Raw genomic sequence first — 21,431 nt, forward strand, 5'->3', positions numbered from 1 at the left:
GAGAATATATATTATATATAAGAGAATATATATTATATATGAGAGAATATATATTATATATGAGAGAATATATATATAATGGCTAGTCAAAGTCAAGTCAAGTCAAGTCAAGTCAAGTCAAGTCTACGGACCTTTATTAAATCCTTACTAAATGCTCTTTGTCTCGCCACTGGACCTTGTCGAGTCTGGAGGAGAGAACAAGGCTGAAGACTTTGTGCTGCTCAAGTCGCTGGAGAGTCAAGACATCACTCCATGGTGTCGCTGGTCCTCTTCAAAAACGAAGAATGAAAAACATCAGCAACTATGTGCCAGGCGCTGGGCTAAGTGGGAAGAATGAAGAGAAAGACATGGAGGTGGAAAGAATGCAAAGATTTGAAGCTCAGTGTTGCAGAACTAGAAACCCTGACCCTGGCCCCAAGAAGAGGTAGGAGAAGACTCCTCCCTTCCATTTCATTGCAAAAGGAGGGCTCCATGGACATGAAACGGGGCCTATAACATCAGAATTTTTCAGTGTATTGATAGTTTTTGCTGGATTGTTTTTTCCTCTTCCTCCCTAAAAAATACTTGTTACATGGGATGACTTCCTTGGAGAGGACGAGGAATACAGGGGAAAATGTAAGTGATATTAAAATGGAAGTTATCAGAAAAAATCTGGTTTTTAAAATAATGGATGCTTTCTGCCTTTTCATCAAGTCATCTCCTGCCTCTCCTCCAGATGGGACTGTCCCTTGTGACAAAGGAAAACAATTAAATTCAAACATCTGACACAGAGATTATATCGAACAATGTACACGATGTTCTTCCTAGGAGCCCCCAACTTCTCTCTGCCATTAGGGCAGCCATATGCTTTATTCTATCTTCTTTTGGACTTTCATTGTCTTCCCCTCCACCCCACCCCCACGGTACTCCATGTTCCCTTTCACTTTAGTGATATGATCAGTATCGTATTCACGTGTGTTCATAGTCAGCCAGCCATGTCTATGCACATCTATGGTTGTGGCCATTTTTACAAATTGTCCTCCCGGTTCTGCTCAATTCATTCTGCATCAGTTCATATAAGTCTTCCCAGATTTCTCTGAAATTGTCCCTTTCGTCGTTTCCTACAACATCACATTAATTTGTTATATTCATTTACCATCATTTTTTTTAATCCATCAATGGCACTCAGCTTCTTCCCAGCTCCTTGATATCACAATATTTCCAATCTGTCTCTGGCTTAAGACTTGTTCCCGTTTCAGAAGTATCTGGCCAGGGCAGCTATTCTTTTTTTTTAAACCCTTAACTTCTGTGTTTTGGCTCCTAGGTGGAAGAGTGGTAAGGGTGGGCAATGGGGGTCAAGTGACTTGCCCAGGGTCACACAGCTGGGAAGTGGTCTGAGGTCGGATTTGAACCTAGGACCTCCCGTCTCTAGGCCTGACTCTCAATCCACTGAGCTACCCAGCTGCCCCGGCAGCTATTCTTTTTAGCAATTACAGTTCTTCATTGTATACAGCTCAGTGGGGAAGTTGGAAGAGCAGGGCTAAGTGAAAGTGAAAGTTGGGGGGCGCTAAATTGAGTTTACTAATCAGAGGCACTGATGAGGTAGAGGGGAGGGGAGGGTTCTCCGAAGGACCCTGATCACCCTTCTCAAAGGAGTCAGCTGCTCTGGTCTGGGTGAAGCACTACGTGGAATTCTAGGGGAGTTTGTTCTTATACAAAGAAAGCAAGTGGTGTTTATGGACCTGGATGAGGACTTGTGGAGGGAACTAAGAGAAGGTTATGAATTTTTTGCCCTATTGCTAGATAGACTCTGAATAACAGTTTTGGTTTTGGCTACAGAGCAAAGGAGCCCTGGGGGCAGAGTAGACTGGGCAGAGGGGTGAGGCATCATTCTCTAGTGTTTCTTCTGATTGTCTTAAGGCACAATCCATCTTCTTCACACCTGCCACACTTATAGTTCTTTTTTTTTTTAATTTAAATATTTTATTTTTTTAGAAAAATTTTCCATGGTTACATGATTCTTGTTTCTACTTTCCCCTTCACCACCACCCCCATATCCAACACACATTTCCACTGGTTTTAACATGTGTGATCAATCAAGACTTATTTCCATATTATTGATAGTTGCACTGGGGTGGTTTTGGGTCTACATCCCCAACCATGTCCACATCAACAACCCATGTGTTCAAGTGGTTGTTTTTCTCCTGTGTTTCCACTCCTGTAGTTCTTCCTCTGAATGTGGGTAGCGTCTTTTCCATAAATCCCTCAGAGCTGTCCTGGGTCATTGCATTGCTGCTAGTACAGACGTCCATTACATTCAATTTTACCACAGTGTATCAGTCTCTGTGTACAGTGTTCTCCTGATTCTTCTCCTTTCACTCTGCATCAATTCCTGGAGGTCTTTCCAGTTCACATGGAATTCCTCCAGTTTATTATTCCTTTGAGCACAATAGTATTCCATCACCAGCATATACCACAGTTTGTTCAGCCATTCCCCAATAGAAGGGCATCCCCTCGTTTTCCAGGTTTTTTGCCACCACAAAGAGCGTGGCTATAAATATTTTTGTACAAGTCTGTTTATCTATGATCTCTTTGGGGTACAAACACAGCAATGCTATAGCTCAACAGTCGGCAACCTTTTTGGCCATGAGAGCCATAAACGCCTGCGGAAGGAGGAGGATGGAGGCGGCAGGCGCTCTGTCCGACTGGCTGGTCGGGAGGTGGAGGCAGATATGGCTTGAGAGCCATACGTTGCCGACCCCTGCTATAGCTGGATCGAAGGGCAGGCAGTCCTTTAGAGCCCTTTGGGCATAGTTCCAAATTGCTGTCCAGAATGGTTGGATCAGTTCACATCTCTACCAGCAATGCATTAATGTACCAGTTTTGCCACATACCCTCCAACATTCATTACTCTCCCCTGTTATCATTTTAGCCAATCTGCTAGGCGTGAGGTGGTACCTCAGAGTTGTTTTGATTTGCATTTCTCTAAATATTAGAGGTCACACTTATAGTTCTAAAACACTGAGCTGACTATGTTGCCACCCAGCTAAAAATCTTCAATGCCTCTCTATGACTCTAGGATAAAATAGAAACTCAGCCTGACATTAAAGCCCTTCATCATTTGGCTTCCACCTACCTTGCCAATCTTATGACGTATTACAGTAGAACCTCATTTTACTCAAACTCGCCACACATGAATTCAGGTACACACAATTGGCAATCGAAAAAAATAAAGGCAGAAAAACATACAAAAGAAACCATTTTTTTTTCTTTTTAACCCTTGTACTTTGGTGTATTGTCTCATAGGTGGAAGGTTGGCAAGGGTGGGCAATGGGGGTCAAGTGACCTGCCCAGGGTCACACAGCTGGGAAGTGGCTGAGGCCGGGTTTGAACCCAGGACCTCCCATCTCTAGGCCCGACTCTCACTCCACTGAGCTACCCAGCTGCCCCAAAAGAAACCATTTTTAATTGCATGCTAAATCCAGTCCATTTTCCCAAGTGGTGTAAAGTCTCACAGCAATTCTCCCAATCATGCTCATTCTGGCTCTGAGAAGCATTGGTGGGAGGCATTACATTGTTTTATGCCGAACATTAACTCCAGCATCTGTCTTTGTCAGAGTTCTCCCTTGTAACAAGGTTGTGTTGGCCTCAGAGCAGTGATAATCTTTGTTTCACTAACACTGTTTAGCTATTAATAATGGCTCTAAAGTACAAGAGGGGGCAGCTGGGTAGCTCAGTGGATTGAGAGCCAGGCTTAGAGACGAGAGGTCCTAGGTTCAAATCTGGCCTCAGACACTTCCCAGCTGTGTGACCCTGTGCAAGTCACTTGACCCCCATTGCCCACCCTTACCGCTCTTCTGCCTTGGAGCCAATACACAGTATTGACTCCAAAAGGGAAGGTAAGCGTTTGTATTAAAAAAAAATTTAAAAATAAAAAAAAAAATAAAGTATAAGAAAGGTGATACTGGGAGCTCTGAGAAACCTAAAACAAAGTGGTAAAGTGCCTAAGTGTGTTTGTATAAGAAATGCCTATTAAATTATGAGGGGGTCGCTATTATGCACAACTTTCAATTGATGTGAAGGGTCTTGGAATGTACTGGTCATGTAAAACAAGGTCCTCTTGTACTTACCTTCATGCATTCTCATTTACAGCCAAACTGGCTGGCCTTCACACAAAGTATTCCTGTCTTCTGCTTCTTGCTGAGGCTACTCCTCATGCTTGGACTATATATAGCCCCTCCTCTAGTCTTCCTGGTAGGACCTTTGCCTTTCCCAGTCCTCTCAGATTTCAGCATTAGTTACTTCTTGAGATTATTTTGCATCACTTTGAAATTAACTCTAACCTTAATTCATGAGCTTGAGACCAGTTCCTATTTTTTTTTCAGTTTTCAGTGGTTACTTGGATCTCACCATCCCCTGTTGGTTCTGTGTTTTGCCATTCGTCCCTATAGAAATGTTTGAGTGTTAAATGTTTCTTTGGCTGTTTGCTCATTTCCCCAGCCTTTTTTTGGCCTGTGGACCGGGGATTATGAAAGCTGCTTGCTGCATCTATCTCCTCTTCTACTGGCTTGCTGGGTTCTGCAGTGTGAGGTATTTCGCCCTGGGGCTAGGTCTCTGAGGCAGGGAAGGCTTAAAAGGGCCCAGCACTACGGACTTCCAGACCTCACTGCTGGCTCGTACCAGAGCCTGGGACTTTAAGGAGTGGGTCTAAGGTGCTCTTTTGCTGGTGTAGCCCGCATCCTGGGATCCCAAGTTAGCCTATGCCCAATTGTGGAACATAGCCCAATAGGTGGTTGGCCAGTATTCCTCCGTAGGCTGTTTTGCTTCCAGTTCCCCGTTATCCTGTGAAAATCACCTCTCTCGGCCTACCTTTCAAGTCCTGTTCAGCAGGAGAGACCCCTCACATCTCCTTGCTATTTGTTTTTTACTCCTGTTGTTTTAAAAGCCTGGTTTGGAAGGATTGTCAGAGCGGTTTAGGCTTTTCGCTGCTTCTAAGCCACCAACTTGGCTCCACCCTCCTCACCTTAATTCCTTGCTTGAGTACAGGCTTTGTCAGCACTCCGGACTCTCCAGTAGAAGGTAAGCTGCTTGAGGGACAGGGTTGTTTTGCTTTATGCCTTTGTGGCTCCCAGACACAGAATGGTACCTTGTGTTTGTTGCTGTTGTTGTTTAGTTGTGGCTGCCTCTTTGCGACCCTGACGGCCATAGCATCTATCTTCTATTGTCTCCCCCAAGTCTATCCAAGCTTGTGACACTCTTTCTCCATCGCATCCTCTGCCTTCCCCTTCTCTGCTTGCCTTCAGTCTTCCCCAACATCAGGCTCTTTTCCGGTGAGTCCCGTCTTCTCGTTAGGTGGTCCAAGTATTCAAGCTTCAGTGGATGGTCCAGTGGTACCGGGCGCTTGATCTCCTCGCTGTCCAAGGCTCTCTCCAAATTCTTCTCCAGCACCACGATTCAGACTCGGCAGTTCTGCAGTGTTCAGCTTTCCTTGTGGTCCATCTCTCACCCATGGCCATACGTTGCTCCTGGAAACAACACAGCTCTGCCAACGAGGACCTTTGTCAGCAGCGTGATATCTTGGCTTTCTTGGGGTGCCGCCCAGGTTTCCATTGCTGGCTCGCCTTTCCAGGAGCGAGTGCTTTTTCAGTTCATGGCTGCAGTCTCTTTGCAGGGATCTTTGAACCCGAGAATATCAAATCTGACCCTGCTTCCATTTCTTTTCCCTTATTTACCAGCATACAATAGGTGTCTAATAAATGTCTGTTGAACTGAACCGAAGCCAATCCAGACCTGTAAGTGATTGCCACAAACGGCTGACCCCAACTCTTAACCTCCTCTTAGAATGAGTTTGATAGAAAAGAACAATGACTAGTCTAGAACTCAAAAGATCTAGGAATTAGGTTCCTAGCTCTAGTCTTGCTGGGAGCTGACACCTCCAAGGGAATCTCACTTTGCGATTCTACGCGGTCAATCAAGAAGCTGGGGGCACCAGTTCTTCCAGGGATTCTGGCCAACCTCCCAGGAGCCACAGTGGAAAAAAAGACAGCTCTGTCTCCGCTGCAGGCTCCAGGGTGGGTGGGGAAGCCAACAGCTGGCAGCTTCCCCAGCCACAAGGTGGGCGCTGAGTTCTTTCCAGATGAGGTCGGCCTTGGCGCCTCTAGTCCCATTCCCGTTGCTGACATAACTGAGAGAGGATGCTGTGGCTGAAGCTGGTCAAAGAGCTCTCTCTCTCTCTCTCTCTCTCTCTCTCTCTCTCTCTCTCTCTCTCTCTCACACACACACACACACACACACACACACACACACACACACGCGCGCGCACACACGCACACACACGCGCACACACGAGCACACGACCACACACATGCACAGGTGGCAGAATTGGGACAAGGCACTTGCACACCCAAAGTACGGTGGGAAAATTCCACAGCTCCCTCTCCCCACCCATCCACCCACCCCCAGTATTTGAAAATTGGGCCCCTGTGTTTCACTGCCTCCAGAGGCTGTGAGCCTTCACTGCAACACGACTAACTTGCCTCATCCCCAAATAAATCCCTCCAGCCCAGGATGAACAGGATTTCCTGGCCTTAAAAATAAAGGCCTTTCTAAAAGAAGTATTGTAAAAGCCTTGGCTCCGTAATGAGTGGGCAGACAGAGAGCAGGCTGCTATAAGCCACACCTTCTCTGAGCAAGAATCACAGGATAGGAGGTCTGGGGCTGGCTGGGGCCTCAGAGGCCATCAAGTCCACCTCATCTATGGATGTGTGATGTATACCTCTCGGGATACAGAAGAGGAAACTGAGGCCCAGGGAAGGGAAGGGACTGGCCCAAGGTCACACAAAAGACCCTACCTATATCAAGAGCTGAGAGGGGCCTCAGAGGCCAGTTAGACCAAGTTCCTCATTTTNCCTATATCAAGAGCTGAGAGGGGCCTCAGAGGCCAGTTAGACCAAGTTCCTCATTTTACAGAGGGGGAAACTGAGGTCCAGGGAAGGGAAGGGACTGGCCCAAGGTCACACATATCAAGAGCTGAGAGAGGCCTCAGAGACCAGGCATGAAGATGGCTGAAGCAGGCACTGTGGAGCTCTTAAAGCTCGGTCAGATATGGAAGACACCAAAGTCATCATTGCATCCTGGGTCATCACCAGTTGTCTTGACTTTTGTCCTGCCACTGAACTTTGGTAACTCTGGAAGAGAGAGTGAGGCTGACAACTATAGGCAACTCTACCTTGCTGAAATCCAAATCACGGGCAAGTCAAGCCAGCAGTGATGTCATCAGGCCTCTTCAAAAACGAGGGACAAACAATAAAAGTCTTGTGCCAGAAAATGTGCTAAGCCATACAAAGACAGTTTAAAATAGTCCCCGTCCTCAAGTTGCTCACAGCGTAATGGCAGAGGAAAGATGCAAACAGTTGTGTATATGGAGGTCCCGCCTGCTATTCCCGGGTGGCTCCCCATTCGGTGTCTTCTCCTTTATGGACCACTTCACTCGCTAATGGCACCATCTCCCACGGTCTCCATGGTCAGCTCTCTGCCTACTGGGCATCTCCAACTGGATGTCCTGTAGACAAGCTTGGACTCAAGGGCCAGGTTCTGAAGAGCTTTAAAACCAACCAGAGGCCTTTCTATCTGATCGTGGAAGCGCTAGGGAGCCACTAGGATTTGTGGAGGAGGGGAATGACGAGTGAGAACCAAACTTCTTGGAAATTCACTTTGGCAGCTCGAGTGGTGGATGACGATGGATCAGGAAGGCCCACTAGCAGGCTACTTCGATCGTCTAAGCCTGAGGGCTGCACATGGTGGTGGCAGTGGCAGAGAAGCGAAGGGGGACAGATGAAAGATTTGGGGAAGACAAGACCGGGAAATCGACAGGTCCTGGCAAATGAATGGCTATAGAGAGGGACTTGGGAAGGGTGAGGAGTTGAGGATGACACGCTTTGGTCTCACCCAAAGATTCTGAGGAGGAGAGATCTCCGACCTCTTTATGTGGCTTCATCCTTCTCGTCATCAGCCCTTCCTATTGGCACCGTTCTCCGGATTTGGTGAGAATACCGTGTCCAGTTCCCTCGCTGTGTTTCTAGGCCAGTCCCCCAGGATCTAGCACCACCCTTTGGGCAAGGTATCATCCCACAGTCTCACTGCTGGAAGGAACCTCCCCGGGCATCTGGCCTAAGGCCACTTTACAATATCACCGTTTGAAGACTTCCGATCGCTAGAGGGTAGCTCAGTTGGGCATCTTTTCCTTTTCTCAAGTTGAAATCTGTCTCTGTAGTTCTCCTCCTCTTCCCTGACTAGGGCTTGGAGGAAAATATGATGTAGTAGAAAGGACCCTGTTATTCTGCCACTCCCTAATGGCGTGACCTTGGATGAGTCCATTCCCTTCTCTGGGCTTCAGTTTCCTCATCTGTAAAATGGAGATAAGGACCCTTGGACTGCTGTGAGGCTGGGTGCTTTGGGAAAGCATACAAAACAAATGGCAAGGATAAGATTTATTTATTACTATTTTAAAACTCTTTAGGACTAAAAGAGAGAAGGATGCAGAGGCTTCAAGGAGAGGCACAATTATCTCCTCTTGCCACTTCATGGCTATCTATCGTTTACCTTGTCCACTGCGCCAGAGCAGGTACCCAACTGAGGGTGAGAAATGGGCCCCCCGTTGTTGGAAGTAGAAGAAGAGATTGGGTTTGGGGGGCAACATCTCTTCTCCACCCAGCCTCCCATTCCCACCCCACCCCACCCCCAATGCTGGAGCTGCTTCAGTTACTGGGGTGTGTAGGATTCAGTGACTCCCTTCGGGACCCAGATATTCTGTTTATCCATGTCTTTGGTCATACACAGCTGGCAACCCAGACGGGATCTAGGAAGAAAAATGGCAGAATTTGAGTGGAAAGAGACTTGACTTGGGAGGCAAGAGAACAAAGGTTGAGTCCTAGTTCTGGCCCTAGCATCCTGTGTGACCTTATTTGGACCTTTGGGTCTGTTTCTTTACCTTTAAGTTGAGCAGGCTGAAATAATTCAGCTCTCAGATTCCTCTAAACTCTAACATCCCATGTCCTAAGTGTCTTGCCAGCTTGGAAATTCTATGTTCTAAGTTCTCTTTAACAGTCCATGTTCTAAGATCCTTTCCAATTCGAACATTCTTTGTCCTAAGATTGGAAATTCAATGTTCGAAGAGCCCTCTTAGCTTGGACATTCTCTATCAAAAAGTCCCTCAGAGCTCTGACATTCTGCGTTCTAAGCTCTATGCCACCTTGGACATTCTCTGTTCTAAGAGCCCTCTGATGATGGACATTGTCTGTTTTCAGGTCCCTCTCAGCTTGTACATTCTTTGTTCTAAGGAACCTGCCAGCTTAAACATTCTGGATTCTAAGATCCTTCTAAACTGAGACATTAACTATTCCAAGGTCCTTCTCAGCTTTAACATTAGATGTTATTAAGGCCCTCCCAGCTCTGAAATTCTGTCTTCTAAGGTCTATCCCAGTTCTGACATTCTATGTTCTAATATCTCTCCCAGCTATAACATTCTGTGTTCTGAGATCTCTGCTGTCACTGATATTCTGTGTTCTAAGGCCCCTCCTAGCTCTGACATTTTTTGTTCTAAAGTCCATCTTAGCTCTGACATTCTACTTTCTAAGGCGAGTCTCAGTTCCAACAATCTATATTCTAAGACCTGTCCCAAGTTGGAATTCTGTGTTCTAAGATCCTCTGCCAGATCTGACATTCTGTGTTCTAAAATCTCTCCTAGAACTGGCATTCCACGTTCTAAGGCCCTCCTTAGCTCTAACATTCATTGTTCTAAGGCCCTTCACAGTTCTGTGTTCTAAGAGCTCTCTAAACTCTTATATTTTTGTTTCTAAAGTCCATCTTAGCTCTGACATACTCTATATTCTAAAGCAAATCACAATTCTGGCATTCTATGTTCTAAGGTTCTATGTTCACAGCTTCAAAAATCTCTCCTAGAAGTGGCATTCTATATTTTATGGCTCCTTCAAGCTTTAACATTATGTGGTCTAAGATCCTCTCCCAGCACCGAAATTCTATCTTCTAAGATCTTTCCTAGCCTAGTACATCCTGTGCTCTAAAAGCCATCCTAGCTGTGATAGTTTGTGTACTAAGAACTCCTCCCAGCTCTAACATTCTGAATTCTAAGGCCAATCCCAGTTTTGACATTCTGTCTTCTATGATCTATCTATCCCAGCCTCCATAATCTATGTTCTAAGGCCCCTCCTAGGTCTGACATTCTGGGTTCTAAGATCTCTCTTGCACTAACATTCTATGCGCTAAATATCCTCCTAGCTGTGACATTCTCTGTTGTAAGGCCCATCCCAGCTCAGACATTCTGTGTTCTAAGATCCTCTCACGGCTCTGACTTTATGTTCTAAGAAGTGTCTCAGATCTGTCATTCTTTGTCCTAAGGTCCTTCACAGCTGTGATATTATGCGTTCTAAGGCCCCTCCAAGCTTTTATATTCACAGTTCTAAAGTCTGTCTTAGCTTTGACCTTCTGTATTCTAAGGCAACTCCCAGCTCCAACAAATCTGTGTTATAAGGCCCCTCCCAGCCGAAACATTCTGTGTTCTAAGATCTCCAGTTCCAAAAATCTGTTTTAAGGAGGTCTGACGTTCAGTGTTCTAAGATCTCTCCCAACAGTGATATTCTGTGTTCTAAGATCTCTCCTACTCTAACATTCTACGTTCTAAACACCCTCTTTGCTGTGATATTCTGTGTTACAAGGATTGTCACAGCTTGGATACTGTGTTCTAAAAACACTCTTACTTACAACATTCTGTGTTCTAAGGAACCTCCTAGTTCATCCCTTGTTCAGAGGTCCTTTACAGCTCAGACATTCTGTATTCCAAGGCCCTACCAAGTTCTTATAGTTTCTGTTCTAAAGTTGATCTTAGAAAAGGAGTTTTACCAAATTCTTTTTATGACACAAATATGGTACTGATCCCAAAGCCAGGCAGACCAAAAACAGAGAAAGAAAACTACAGACCAATCTCCCTACTGAACATAGATGCAAAAATCTTAAATAGAATACTAGCAAAAAGACTCCAGCAAGTGATCAAGAGGATTACTCATTATGATCAGGTGGGATTTATACCAGGAATGCAAGGATGGTTCAACATTAGGAAAACCATCTACATAATTGACCATATCAATAACCAAACCAGAAATCACATGATTATCTCAATAGAGGCAGAAAAAGCCTTTGACAAAGTACAACACTCAATCCTATTGAAGACTCTAGAAAGTATAGGAATAGAAGGACCTTTCCTAAAAACAATAAACAGTATATATATATTTAAAACCATCAGCAAGCATCATCTGCAATGGGGAGAAATTAGAAGCCTTCCCACAAAATAAACCCACATAAATCATCAGCTTTTCTATATATTTCTAACAAAAGTCAGCAGCAAGAGTTAGAAAGAGAAATTTCATTTAAAACCACCCTAGACTATAACAATATAAGATATTTAGGAATCTATCTCCCAAGATAAACACAGGAATTATGAGAACACAACTACGAAACACTTTCCACACAATTAAAACTAGATCTAAACATTGGAAAAACATCAATTGCTCATGGGTAGGACGAGCTAACATAATACAAATGACCATCCTACACAAATTAATTTACTTATTTAGTGCCATACCTATCAAACTACCAAGAAACTTTTTATTGAATTAGAAAAAATTATAACAAAGTTCATTTGGAAGAACAAAAGATCAAGAATATCAAGGGAAATAATGAAAAAAAAATGTGAAGGAAGGTGGCCTAGCAGTACCAGATCTTAAACTGTACTATAAAGCAGCAGTCATCAAAACAATATGGTACTGGCTAAGAGACAGAAGGATCAGTGGAATAGACTTGGGGTAAATGTCCTTGGCAAGATAGTATAAGATAAACCCAAAGATTTTAGAACACAGTTTTAGAACACAGAATGTCAAAGATGTGAAGGATCTTAGAATAGAGAATGTCACTATCAGGAGAGATCTTAGAATACAGAATTTCAGAACTGTGAATTTCTTTAGAACTTCAAAAGTCAGGGCTCAGACTGGCTGTAGAAATGAGAATGCCAAAGCTTGATGTAATCATAGAACATAGAATTTCAGAGCTATGAAGGGCCTTAGAATAATGCCAGAGGTAGAAGGGGCTTTATAACACAAAATGTCAATGCTAGGGGAGATCTTGGAACACAGAATGTTGGAGCTGGGAGAGGATCTGAACACAGAATGTTAAGCCTAGGACGGATCTAGAACACAAATTTTGGAGCTGGGAGAAATATTAGGACACAAAATAACTCAGTTATTTTGTTATATATAACAATTGTTAATCAAAGTTACCTTAAAATACAGAATGTCAGAGCTAAGATAGACTTTGGAATCCAGAATATGTGAGTTTTAAAGTGCCTTAGAACACAGAATGTCACTTCTAGGAGAGATTTTAGAACACAGAATATTAGAGCTTAGAGAGACTTTAGAACACAAAATGTCAGTGCTGAGAGAGATCTAAGAACACAGAAAGTCAGACCTGGGAGTGGTCTTAGAACATAGATTGTTGGTGCTGGAAGAGATGTTAGAACACAGACTATTTATGATGGAAGAGGCCTTAGAACATAGAATGTCAATGCTAGGAGAGATTTTAGAATGTAGAATGTTAGAACTTGGAGTGATCTTAGAACACAATAACAGGGCTGGGAGAAGCCTTAGAACATAAATTGTTGGAACTGGTGGGTGGTCTTAGAATATGAAATGAATACAGAACTAAGATGGACTTTAGAGCTGAGAATATCAAAGCTTGGCATAAGCATAGAACACAGAATGTCAGAGCTAAGAAAGGATTTTGCACAAAGGATGCCAGAGATAGGAAGGGCCTTAGAACACAGAAAGTCAGTGCTAGAAGAGATCTTAGACCACAGAATGTCAAAGCTTGGAGAGGACCTTGGAACACAGAATGTCAGAGCAGGAAGGGGCCTTAGAACACAGATTACCACTTCTAAGAGATTTTAGTACACAGAATATTAGAGCTGGGAGAAGATTTGAGAATCTAAAATGTCAGACATAGGGTGGCCTTAGAATACAGATTTTTGGAGCTGGGAGAGATTTTAAAACACAGAATATCTCATCTGAGAGGCGTCTTAGAACACAGATTGTCAGAGTTGAGAGCTGCCTTGGAATATAAAATGACAGAGCTAAGATGTATGTAAGAACCTAAAACAGAGGAGCTTGGAAGGGCCTTAGAACAAAAAATGTAAGAGCAGAGAGAAACTATAGAATATAAAATATCAGACCCAGGAAGGGCCTTAAAAAAACAGATTCTTAGAGTTAGGAGAGGGCTTAGAAGATGTAAGAGCTGGGAGGGGACTTAGAATACAGAATGTCAAAGCTGGGAGGGGCCAAGGAATAGGTAATGTCAGAGATGGGAGGGTCCTTAGAAGAGGGCGTGTCAGAGCTAGAGGAGCTTTAGAACAGGGAGTGCTAGAGCTGGGAGGGGCCTCAGAACAGGGAGTGTCAGAGGTGGGAGGGGCCTAAGAATAGGAAGTGTCAGAACTGGGAGGGGCTTAGAACTCTGAATGTCAGGGCTTAGAGGAAACTTAGAACAGGGATTGTTAGAGCTTGGAGGAGCCTTACAACAGGGAGTGTCAGAGGTGGGCGGGCTTTAGGACATAGAGAAGAAGAACTGGGAGGGGCCTCAGAACAGGGAGTGTCACAGTTTGAAGGCACCTAAGGACACACAGTGGTGTTACAGGAGGGAGGGGCCATAGGACAAAGAGAGTAGCAGGTGGGAGGAGCCTTAGATCATAGAGAGTTACAGGTGGGAGGGTCTTTACATCACAGAGGGTTGCAGGTGGGAGGGGCTTTAGGACACAGAATGATAGAGGTGGGAGGGGCCTTACATGACAGAGTGTGACAAGTGGGTGGAGTTTAGAACCCAGAATGTAAGAGCTGGGAGGGGCCTTCGAATACAGAATTTCAGAAGTGGGAGGGGTCCAAGTATACAGAATGTCAGAGCTGGGAGGAGCATTATAATAGGGAATGTCAGGGGAGGGAGGGACCTTAGATCACAGAGTGTTAGAGATGGGAGGGGCTTAGAAGACAGAATGTCAAAGCTGGGAAAGGCATTAGAACAAGGAGTGTCAGAGGTGGGAGGGGCCTTAGAAGTGGGACTATCAGAGGTAGAAGGTACTTAGAACACATGATGTCAGGGCTGGGAGGGGCCTTTGAAAGAACAGGAAGTTTCAGAGGTGGGAGGAGCACTAGAATGAGGAGTGTCAGAGGTGGGAGGGGCTTAGAACAGGGAGAGTCCGGGCTTGGACTGATCTTAGAATACAATATTTTTCAGCAGGATTTTTGAGCAGAACGTTTCTCTCCAAGGAGTGACATTCTGTTCCAAGGCCCCTTCGAGCTCTGATATTCTGTGTTCCAGAACCATCAGAGCTGTGAAACTCCGTGTCTTGATGCCCCTCCTAGCTCTGACATTGCGCACTTCAGTGTCTCCCCCAGTTCTTACATTATTCGTTCTAAGGTCTATCTTCAATCCGGCATCACATCCTGAACCCCCTCTCAGTTCCGGGCTGGTTTGCCATTTTCTTCCCTAGCTCATTTGACAGTGGAGGAAATTGAGGCAAACAGGGTTAAATGACTTTTCCAGGGTCACGTTGCCAGTAAATGTCTGAGGTCAGATTTGAATTCGGCTCTTGCTAACTCCCTGGCTGATGCTTTATGCACAGTGCCACCTAAGTGCCCAAGTGGTTAGAGCTCTGATCACATAACCGGGAATCTGAGGTTCAAGACTGGGTGACTCCTTGGCAAGTGACTCTCATCTCTCAGTGCTCTGGGCAAATCCCTTTGGCTATGAGTTCCAAAGAATTTACATTATTAGAAAGTTTTTCCTCCTCTGAGACTCCCCTAAATCAATTAGATGACTCGCCTCGTCCATATTCTCGCGTTCTCTTCCCCTTCCATGGGTCAGGTGAGCACTTGGGAGAGACTGAGTCGCCCTCCTCACAGTGTAGGGGTGCCCAGCAGGGTCCCTCTTTCCCTCTATTCCTCTCACTTCCATTTGACTTCAGAAGAGTCCCCTTCAGTAAGGAAGCATTTCTTTTGAAGCATCTCCCATGCGCCATATATGTGTGCCCTTTGCTAAGTGATGGGGATAGAAATACCGACGTGTGGCAGCTTCTTCCCACAAGCATTGACATTCCACTAGGGGGAAATATGGGCCTAAATAAGATGAAAAGAAAGGCTGTCTGTACACACACAGCTAATGGAATGGGGAGTCGGGGACACTAGCACGGCGGGGGGGACTGGGAAAGGCCTCTTCAGATGGTTCTTAGCTGAACTGGGCCTTTCAAGAGGCAGAGATGAAGAGAGATCATGCCAGGCATAGAAAATAGAATGCCACATTCACAGAAAAACGAGGAAGCGTTGAGTGTGTGAAGGGGAGTTATGGGTAACCAGTCTAGAGCCAGGTGAGGAGAGGTTGGCTATGGTGAGCCACTGGTGTTTCTCAAATAAGGTGCTGGCATTAAGTATATCGGTATGAGGGGTAGCTAGGTAGCACAGTGGAGAAAGCACCAGAGTTGGAGTCAAATCTGGCCTCGGGTTCTTCCTAGCTGTGTGACCCTGGGCAAGTCACTTAACCCCAGTTGCCCAGCCCTTACTGTGCTCTGCCTTAGAACCAATACTTAGTTATTGAATCTGACAGAAGGTGAGAGTTGTTTTTTTTTAAGAGCATCAATATGGAAGCTTGATAGATAGAGAATGGGTTGTAAGGGGAGAAACTACAACCAAGGAGATGAATTAAGAGTCCACCATAATATGCAGGAGATGGGTGGTAATCGCCTTGGGTGAATCTAGATTCGCTCTCTCTTGCGTTATGCCGATATCTATAGAGACATGTTGTTATCTATAGATAGATATTGATATGTTAATATCAACAAATTAGATAGACAGACGGATGGATGGATGGATAGATAGATAGATAGATAGATAGATAGATGGATGGATGGATGGATGGATGGATAGATAGACAGACGGACGGACAGATAGATGGATGGATAGNGATGGATGGATGGATGGATAGATAGACAGACGGACGGACAGATAGATGGATGGATAGACAGACAGACGGACAGATGGACAGACAGATAGATAGATAGATAGACAGAGAGACAGATGGATAGATAGATAGAGAGAGAGAGAGAGAGAGAGATAGATAGATGGATAGATAGACAGAGAGATAGATAGATAGATAGATAGATAGATAGATAGATAGATAGATAGATAGATAGATAGATAGACAGATAGATGGACGGATAGATAGACGGACGGACGGACAGACAGACAGACAGACAGACAGACAGATAGATAGATAGATAGACAGAGAGATAGACAGATAGATAGATAGATAGATAGATAGATAGATAGATAGATAGATAGATAGATAGATGGATAGATAGACAGAGAGATAGATAGATAGATAGATAGATAGATAGATAGACAGAGAGATAGACAGATAGATAGATAGATAGATAGATAGATAGATAGATAGATAGATAGATAGACAGACAGACAGACAGACAGACAGACAGACAGACAGACAGACAGATAGATAGATAGATAGATAGATAGATAGATAGATAGATAGATAGACAGATAGATTTTATAAGTAGAATTAACAACTCGGGAACTGGTGGCATATAAGGTAGTGAGGAAAAGGGAAGAGTATGATGACAAGGCGGCAAACCTGGGTGATTGGAAGGATGAGGTTACCCTCAACATGAATATGGACATTCAGAAGAGATGTGGGTTTGGGGGGAAATTGAGTTGTTTCGCACAGGTTGAGTTTGAGATGCCTCCGGGAAGTCTGGGGAGAAATCATGGGTCCCTAGATGAAGAGCTAGAAAGGATTTGACAGGTTATCTAATTCAACTCTCCCATTTTACAGATGAAGTCACTGAGGTCTGAGGACATTAGATGGCTTGCCTAAGGTCACAAAGTTAGTAGCTATCAGGAGCAGGAGCTGAACTCTAGAGCTCTTCCTAGCATAGTATGTAAAGATGCAGGATTTGAAGTCAAGAGGGATGAGGGTTGGAGATGGAGGTGAGAGTCATCTGTAGAGCCAGGGAAATGCAGACCAAGCATCTTCGGCCTTCTCCTCCCTGCCTCAGAAGACCTGCCTAAGAGTCTGTGGATGCTGGCTTTCCCGCCTCTCTGCTCACTCTCACCCCGGGAATACCTACGTGGCTGTGACACCACAGGTCAGGTCCAACATGTCCAGCTCATTTTCGGAGACAGGATCCAGCTTGTGGAAGACTTCCTTGTCCAGGATGAGGTGGCAGGTACAACAGGCCAGAGTCCCTCTGCAAGCCCCTAGGGTGAGAAGGATCACTCTTGGCATGCTATTACCCAGGGACTGGACGTGTGACTTCATCGGTGCAATAGGGAATTCTCTGGTGAGAGAACTCCTTCACCAATGTGTGATGGTACCTTTTCTGCATGGACTAGACTTCAAGTTGCCCAGGGCACTCAGAGGTTAAGTGACTTATCCAGAGTCACCTAGCCAGAGCTGTCATAATTGGATTTGAACCCAGGTCTTCCGGCTCCAAGGACAGCAGCACTCTAGCCACTGTGCTCACTAAGCAGCCCTCCCTCTCTGGGCACACAGAGAGCAATTGAATAAAACCAGAAGGAGCTAGGCCTGGGCAGGGCTTCTATAGCTTCTTTGGGCCCCAGAGTCAGAGGAACACAAAAAAGTCAGTGATCTCTAAGGGGCCTTGAGTCCAGCCTACAGGAACAGCCCTCCCTTTCGTCACTTAGCCAATAGGCGGCCACCCTATAGCGAGAAGGCGAGCCATTTCGCTTCGACCTTGGGCTCAAAGCCTTCCACCCCGTTGGTGCTAGATATGTCCTCTGGAATCCGGCCCGAGTCCAAGCTCCCTTCCACCTGGCATCCCTTCGGGTAATTAAGAATGGCTACCACGTCTGCTCTGCCCGCGCCACCCCCCCCACCCCCCCGAGTCTTCTCTTCCTCCCTTCCTTCCATGGATCTCCTATGGACTGGGCTCCAGGCCCTCCAGCACCTTCTGCCTCTGAACGTGTGCCAGGATGGCCCTGTCTTAACTAGATGGAAGCACCAGAATTGAACACAGTCAGGCCGGGCACTCCGAGGACCTGGAACCCCATTCCATTGCACTCCTCTTCCAGATGAGGTGTGCCCCCACGATGGGCCAGGAGAGGGTCGCGCTGGCTTCTTTTGCGTTCTGGGCCCCGGAAGGACAGTCGCTTTGGGGGCTGCTACTGATACATGGAGATTGCGGGCTGGGGCAGACGCCAGCGTTCCCTCCTACCGGGCCCCAGAAACACGGTCCAACTCGGAAGACTTGTCTTCAGGAAGCCTTTGGAATCATTGGCCCTTGGTTGGTTGGTGTGGGGGGAAAGGGATGAGGGAAGGCCTAAGGTGGGCAAGTAGACACTGATGCTCTGGGCCCTGGCGACCTACCGAAGCCTGGGAAGTTCAAGTTGTGTTTTTGCACCAACTGGAGCATGTTCTGACCTTCCTTCACGGGAACGGTGATCTTCTTCCCCAGGTGGTTTATGAAATTCACAGTCAGCTGCTGCTGGGGACTGGAAGCATAAGCACGGTCAACCTGGAGCTACGGGCCCCCGTAGCCTTCCATAGTCACATCTACCCAGATCTCAGCACATAGAGCCCAGTGGGGACCCCTGTGTGTCTGTGCATCTAACTCTGGACTAGGGTATTCTCTGTTCTAAATTTCTTCTTCATCTGCCATTCTCTGTTCTAGGTCCTTTCCATGAAAGCTCAGACATTCTCTGTTCTAAGATTTCTCCCTGCTTTGACGTTCTCAGTTCTAGGTCTTTTCTAGCACAGATATTCTCTGCTCTAAATTTCTTCTTCATCTGCCATTCTCTGTTCTAGGTCTTTTCTAGCACAGACATTCTCTGTTCTAAGATTTCTCCCTGCTTTGACGTTCTTGGTTCTAGGTCTTTTCTAGCACAGATATTCTCTGCTCTAAATTTCTTCTTCATCTGCCATTCTCTGTTCTAGGTCTTTTCTAGCACAGACATTCTCTGTTCTAAGATTTTTCCCTGCTTTGACGTTCTTGGTTCTAGGTCTTTTCTAGCACAGATATTCTCTGCTCTAAATTTCTTCATCTGCCATTCTCTGTTCTAGGTATTTTCTAGCACAGACATTCTCTGTTCTAAGATTTCTCCCTGCTTTGACGTTCTTGGTTCTAGGTCCTTTCTAGCACAGATATTCTCTGTTCTAAATTTCTTCTTCATCTGCCATTCTCTGTTCTAGGTCCTTTCCAGCTCAGACATTCTCTGTTCTAAGATGTCTCCCTGCTCTGATATTCTTTCTTCTAGGTCCTTTCTAGCTTGGATGTTCTGTTTTCTAAAGTCCTTATTATTTCTTGTGGAGGTGACTTGCCCAAGGTGACACTTAATAGCTAGTAAGTGGCAAAGCCAGATTATGAACCCACACTCAACCAGGTTAATCTCTGTAGTATCCAGCTATTGTCAGTTTAGGAGGAAGGCCTTATGGGAATGGAATGCCTTGCATGGGATCAGACTGGAGGAGGGGCTGCGATGCTATCCATTAATGGAGTTGTGAACAACTGGACACCCACCATTATCTCCATTTGGGGGGGATGAGAGGATCCAGGACCTCAGTTAGGGAAAGAGTATTAACATTAAGAGAAACCTGGGTGTGAGTCCCAGTTTTACTAGCTGTGTAGCCCTGCTGGGTTACTTGCCCTATCTGAGCCTCCATTTCCCAAAATGGGAAACTGGGCTAACGACGTTGGTTCGGTTTCTTTTCTTCACTAGGAAGGGTCCTAGAAATGGGAAAGGGAAGTGGCATGAGTTCAGGGGCGCCAGCCGGCCAGTCTGTTTTGAAGCTGTCACGCCATAGGTAAGAGGGTCCAAGGACTCAGGAAATTACCACTTGAGGCCATGTAACATTCTCTAGGCACTGAGAGTCATGGCTGGTTCAAGGATGACAAGACTGGGGATAAGGGATGGGAGTGGAAGGGAAGAAGAAGGAAGAGCTCTTGAGGCCATTCAAACTCGGGTCCAAGAGGCCTTGAATGGGTGGTTTAGCCCTCAATGCAGTGTTCAGAGTGGGAGGGGGTCTCCATTCATCCAAACTCTTCATTTTACAGATGGGGAAACTGAGGTCAGCAATGGGAGAACTGCAGAATGCCAGAGCTTAAAGGGACTTTAGAGATCACCTGAGGTAAACTCCTCATCTTACAAATAGGAAAACTAAGGCCCAAAGACAGGAAGTGACTGGATCAAGATCACCTGGTTCTACACACACACACACACACACACACACACACACACAATGTGTCCTGGGGAGAGAAGGCCTGCTTACCCGGAATCTTGAACTTCATCTTGGAGCAGTCGAGAGGTACTGAACGTCCTCCATGGCTGTAGCCTGGCAGGGAGTAACCAGGCCATGGTGGGCAGGCATCTGGCCAAGGTGGATGGCAGAACCTGGGCAAGTCCAAGAACCAAGCTGGGCATCATCTGACCTGTCCCTCTCCCTGCTCTGACTCCCTGATGTGAGGAGAAAGGAACCGGGAGAGGGAGATGGGCAGAGAATCTCCCTAGGAGCCGGCCTCCAGAGGGGTGTGGCCAGGCCAGCTCATCAGAGACTTGGGAGAGAAGGAGGAGAACTGGGGGAGGGCTGGGGGGTGAGCAGAGGAGACCCTGGGAGCCATCGTGGAGGATCTGGAGCCGGGACAGAGGGAGGAGAAGGGAGATGCTCCACTGGAACCCCCAGAGGTTCTCAGCCTTGGAGTCTGAAAGCTAGCGAAGGTGGGGTCTCCGGCCTTCCCTTTTTTGGCTCAGCTAGCAAGGATCACCTTGTGCTTTTGTCCCAGGGGGAGGCGTCTCGCTGGGGCCCAGGAATTATATGCACCAGAGAACCAGAGGCCTAAATCCTAGAGTGATATTCCAGTTGGGCAAACTGAGGCATGGAGAAGAGCCTTGGGGTCCAAATTCTTAGATTCCAGGTTCTAATATTGACGTTCGCACTTATTCTATGTGACCTCAGATAAGGGGATTAGGAAAACGATGGAGGTTCTGTTTACAGGGTGCTCTTGAAAAAAAAAACCCCTCACCTTCCATCTTAGAATCAATACTGTGTCTTGGTTCCAAGGCAGAAGAGCAGTAAAGGCTAGGCAATGGGGGTTAAGTGACTTGTCCAGGGTCTCACACCTAGGAAGTGTCTGCAATGCTATTATTATTATTATTAATATTATTATTATTAAAAAACCTTTCTCTTCCATCCCAGAATCGATACCAAATATTGGTTCCAAAGCAGAAGAGCGGTAAGGACTAGGCAATGGGGGTTAAGTGACTTGTCCAGGGTCTCACAGCTAGGAAGTGTCTGCAATGCTATTATTATTATTATTA

The 21,431-nt window shown here is 45.8% G+C and overlaps 1 protein-coding gene across 1 annotated transcript; it reads right to left on the reverse strand.

The window, feature by feature from the left end:
* Positions 1-8,739: 8,739 nt before the first annotated feature.
* LOC123253490 (adrenodoxin-like) lies at positions 8,740-20,540 on the reverse strand. Its single transcript, XM_044682675.1, has 4 exons — positions 20,386-20,540; positions 18,487-18,611; positions 17,228-17,357; positions 8,740-8,836 (listed from the first exon to the last, which is right to left on the reverse strand). Exons 1-4 carry the CDS (start codon positions 20,538-20,540, stop codon positions 8,740-8,742), a joined length of 507 nt encoding a protein of 168 aa, XP_044538610.1.
* Between the last annotated feature and the right edge of the window lie 891 nt (positions 20,541-21,431).

The sequence above is a fragment of the Gracilinanus agilis genome, chromosome X (genome assembly GCF_016433145.1).
Source record: "Gracilinanus agilis isolate LMUSP501 chromosome X, AgileGrace, whole genome shotgun sequence".
Classification (NCBI taxonomy): Eukaryota; Metazoa; Chordata; class Mammalia; order Didelphimorphia; family Didelphidae; genus Gracilinanus; species Gracilinanus agilis.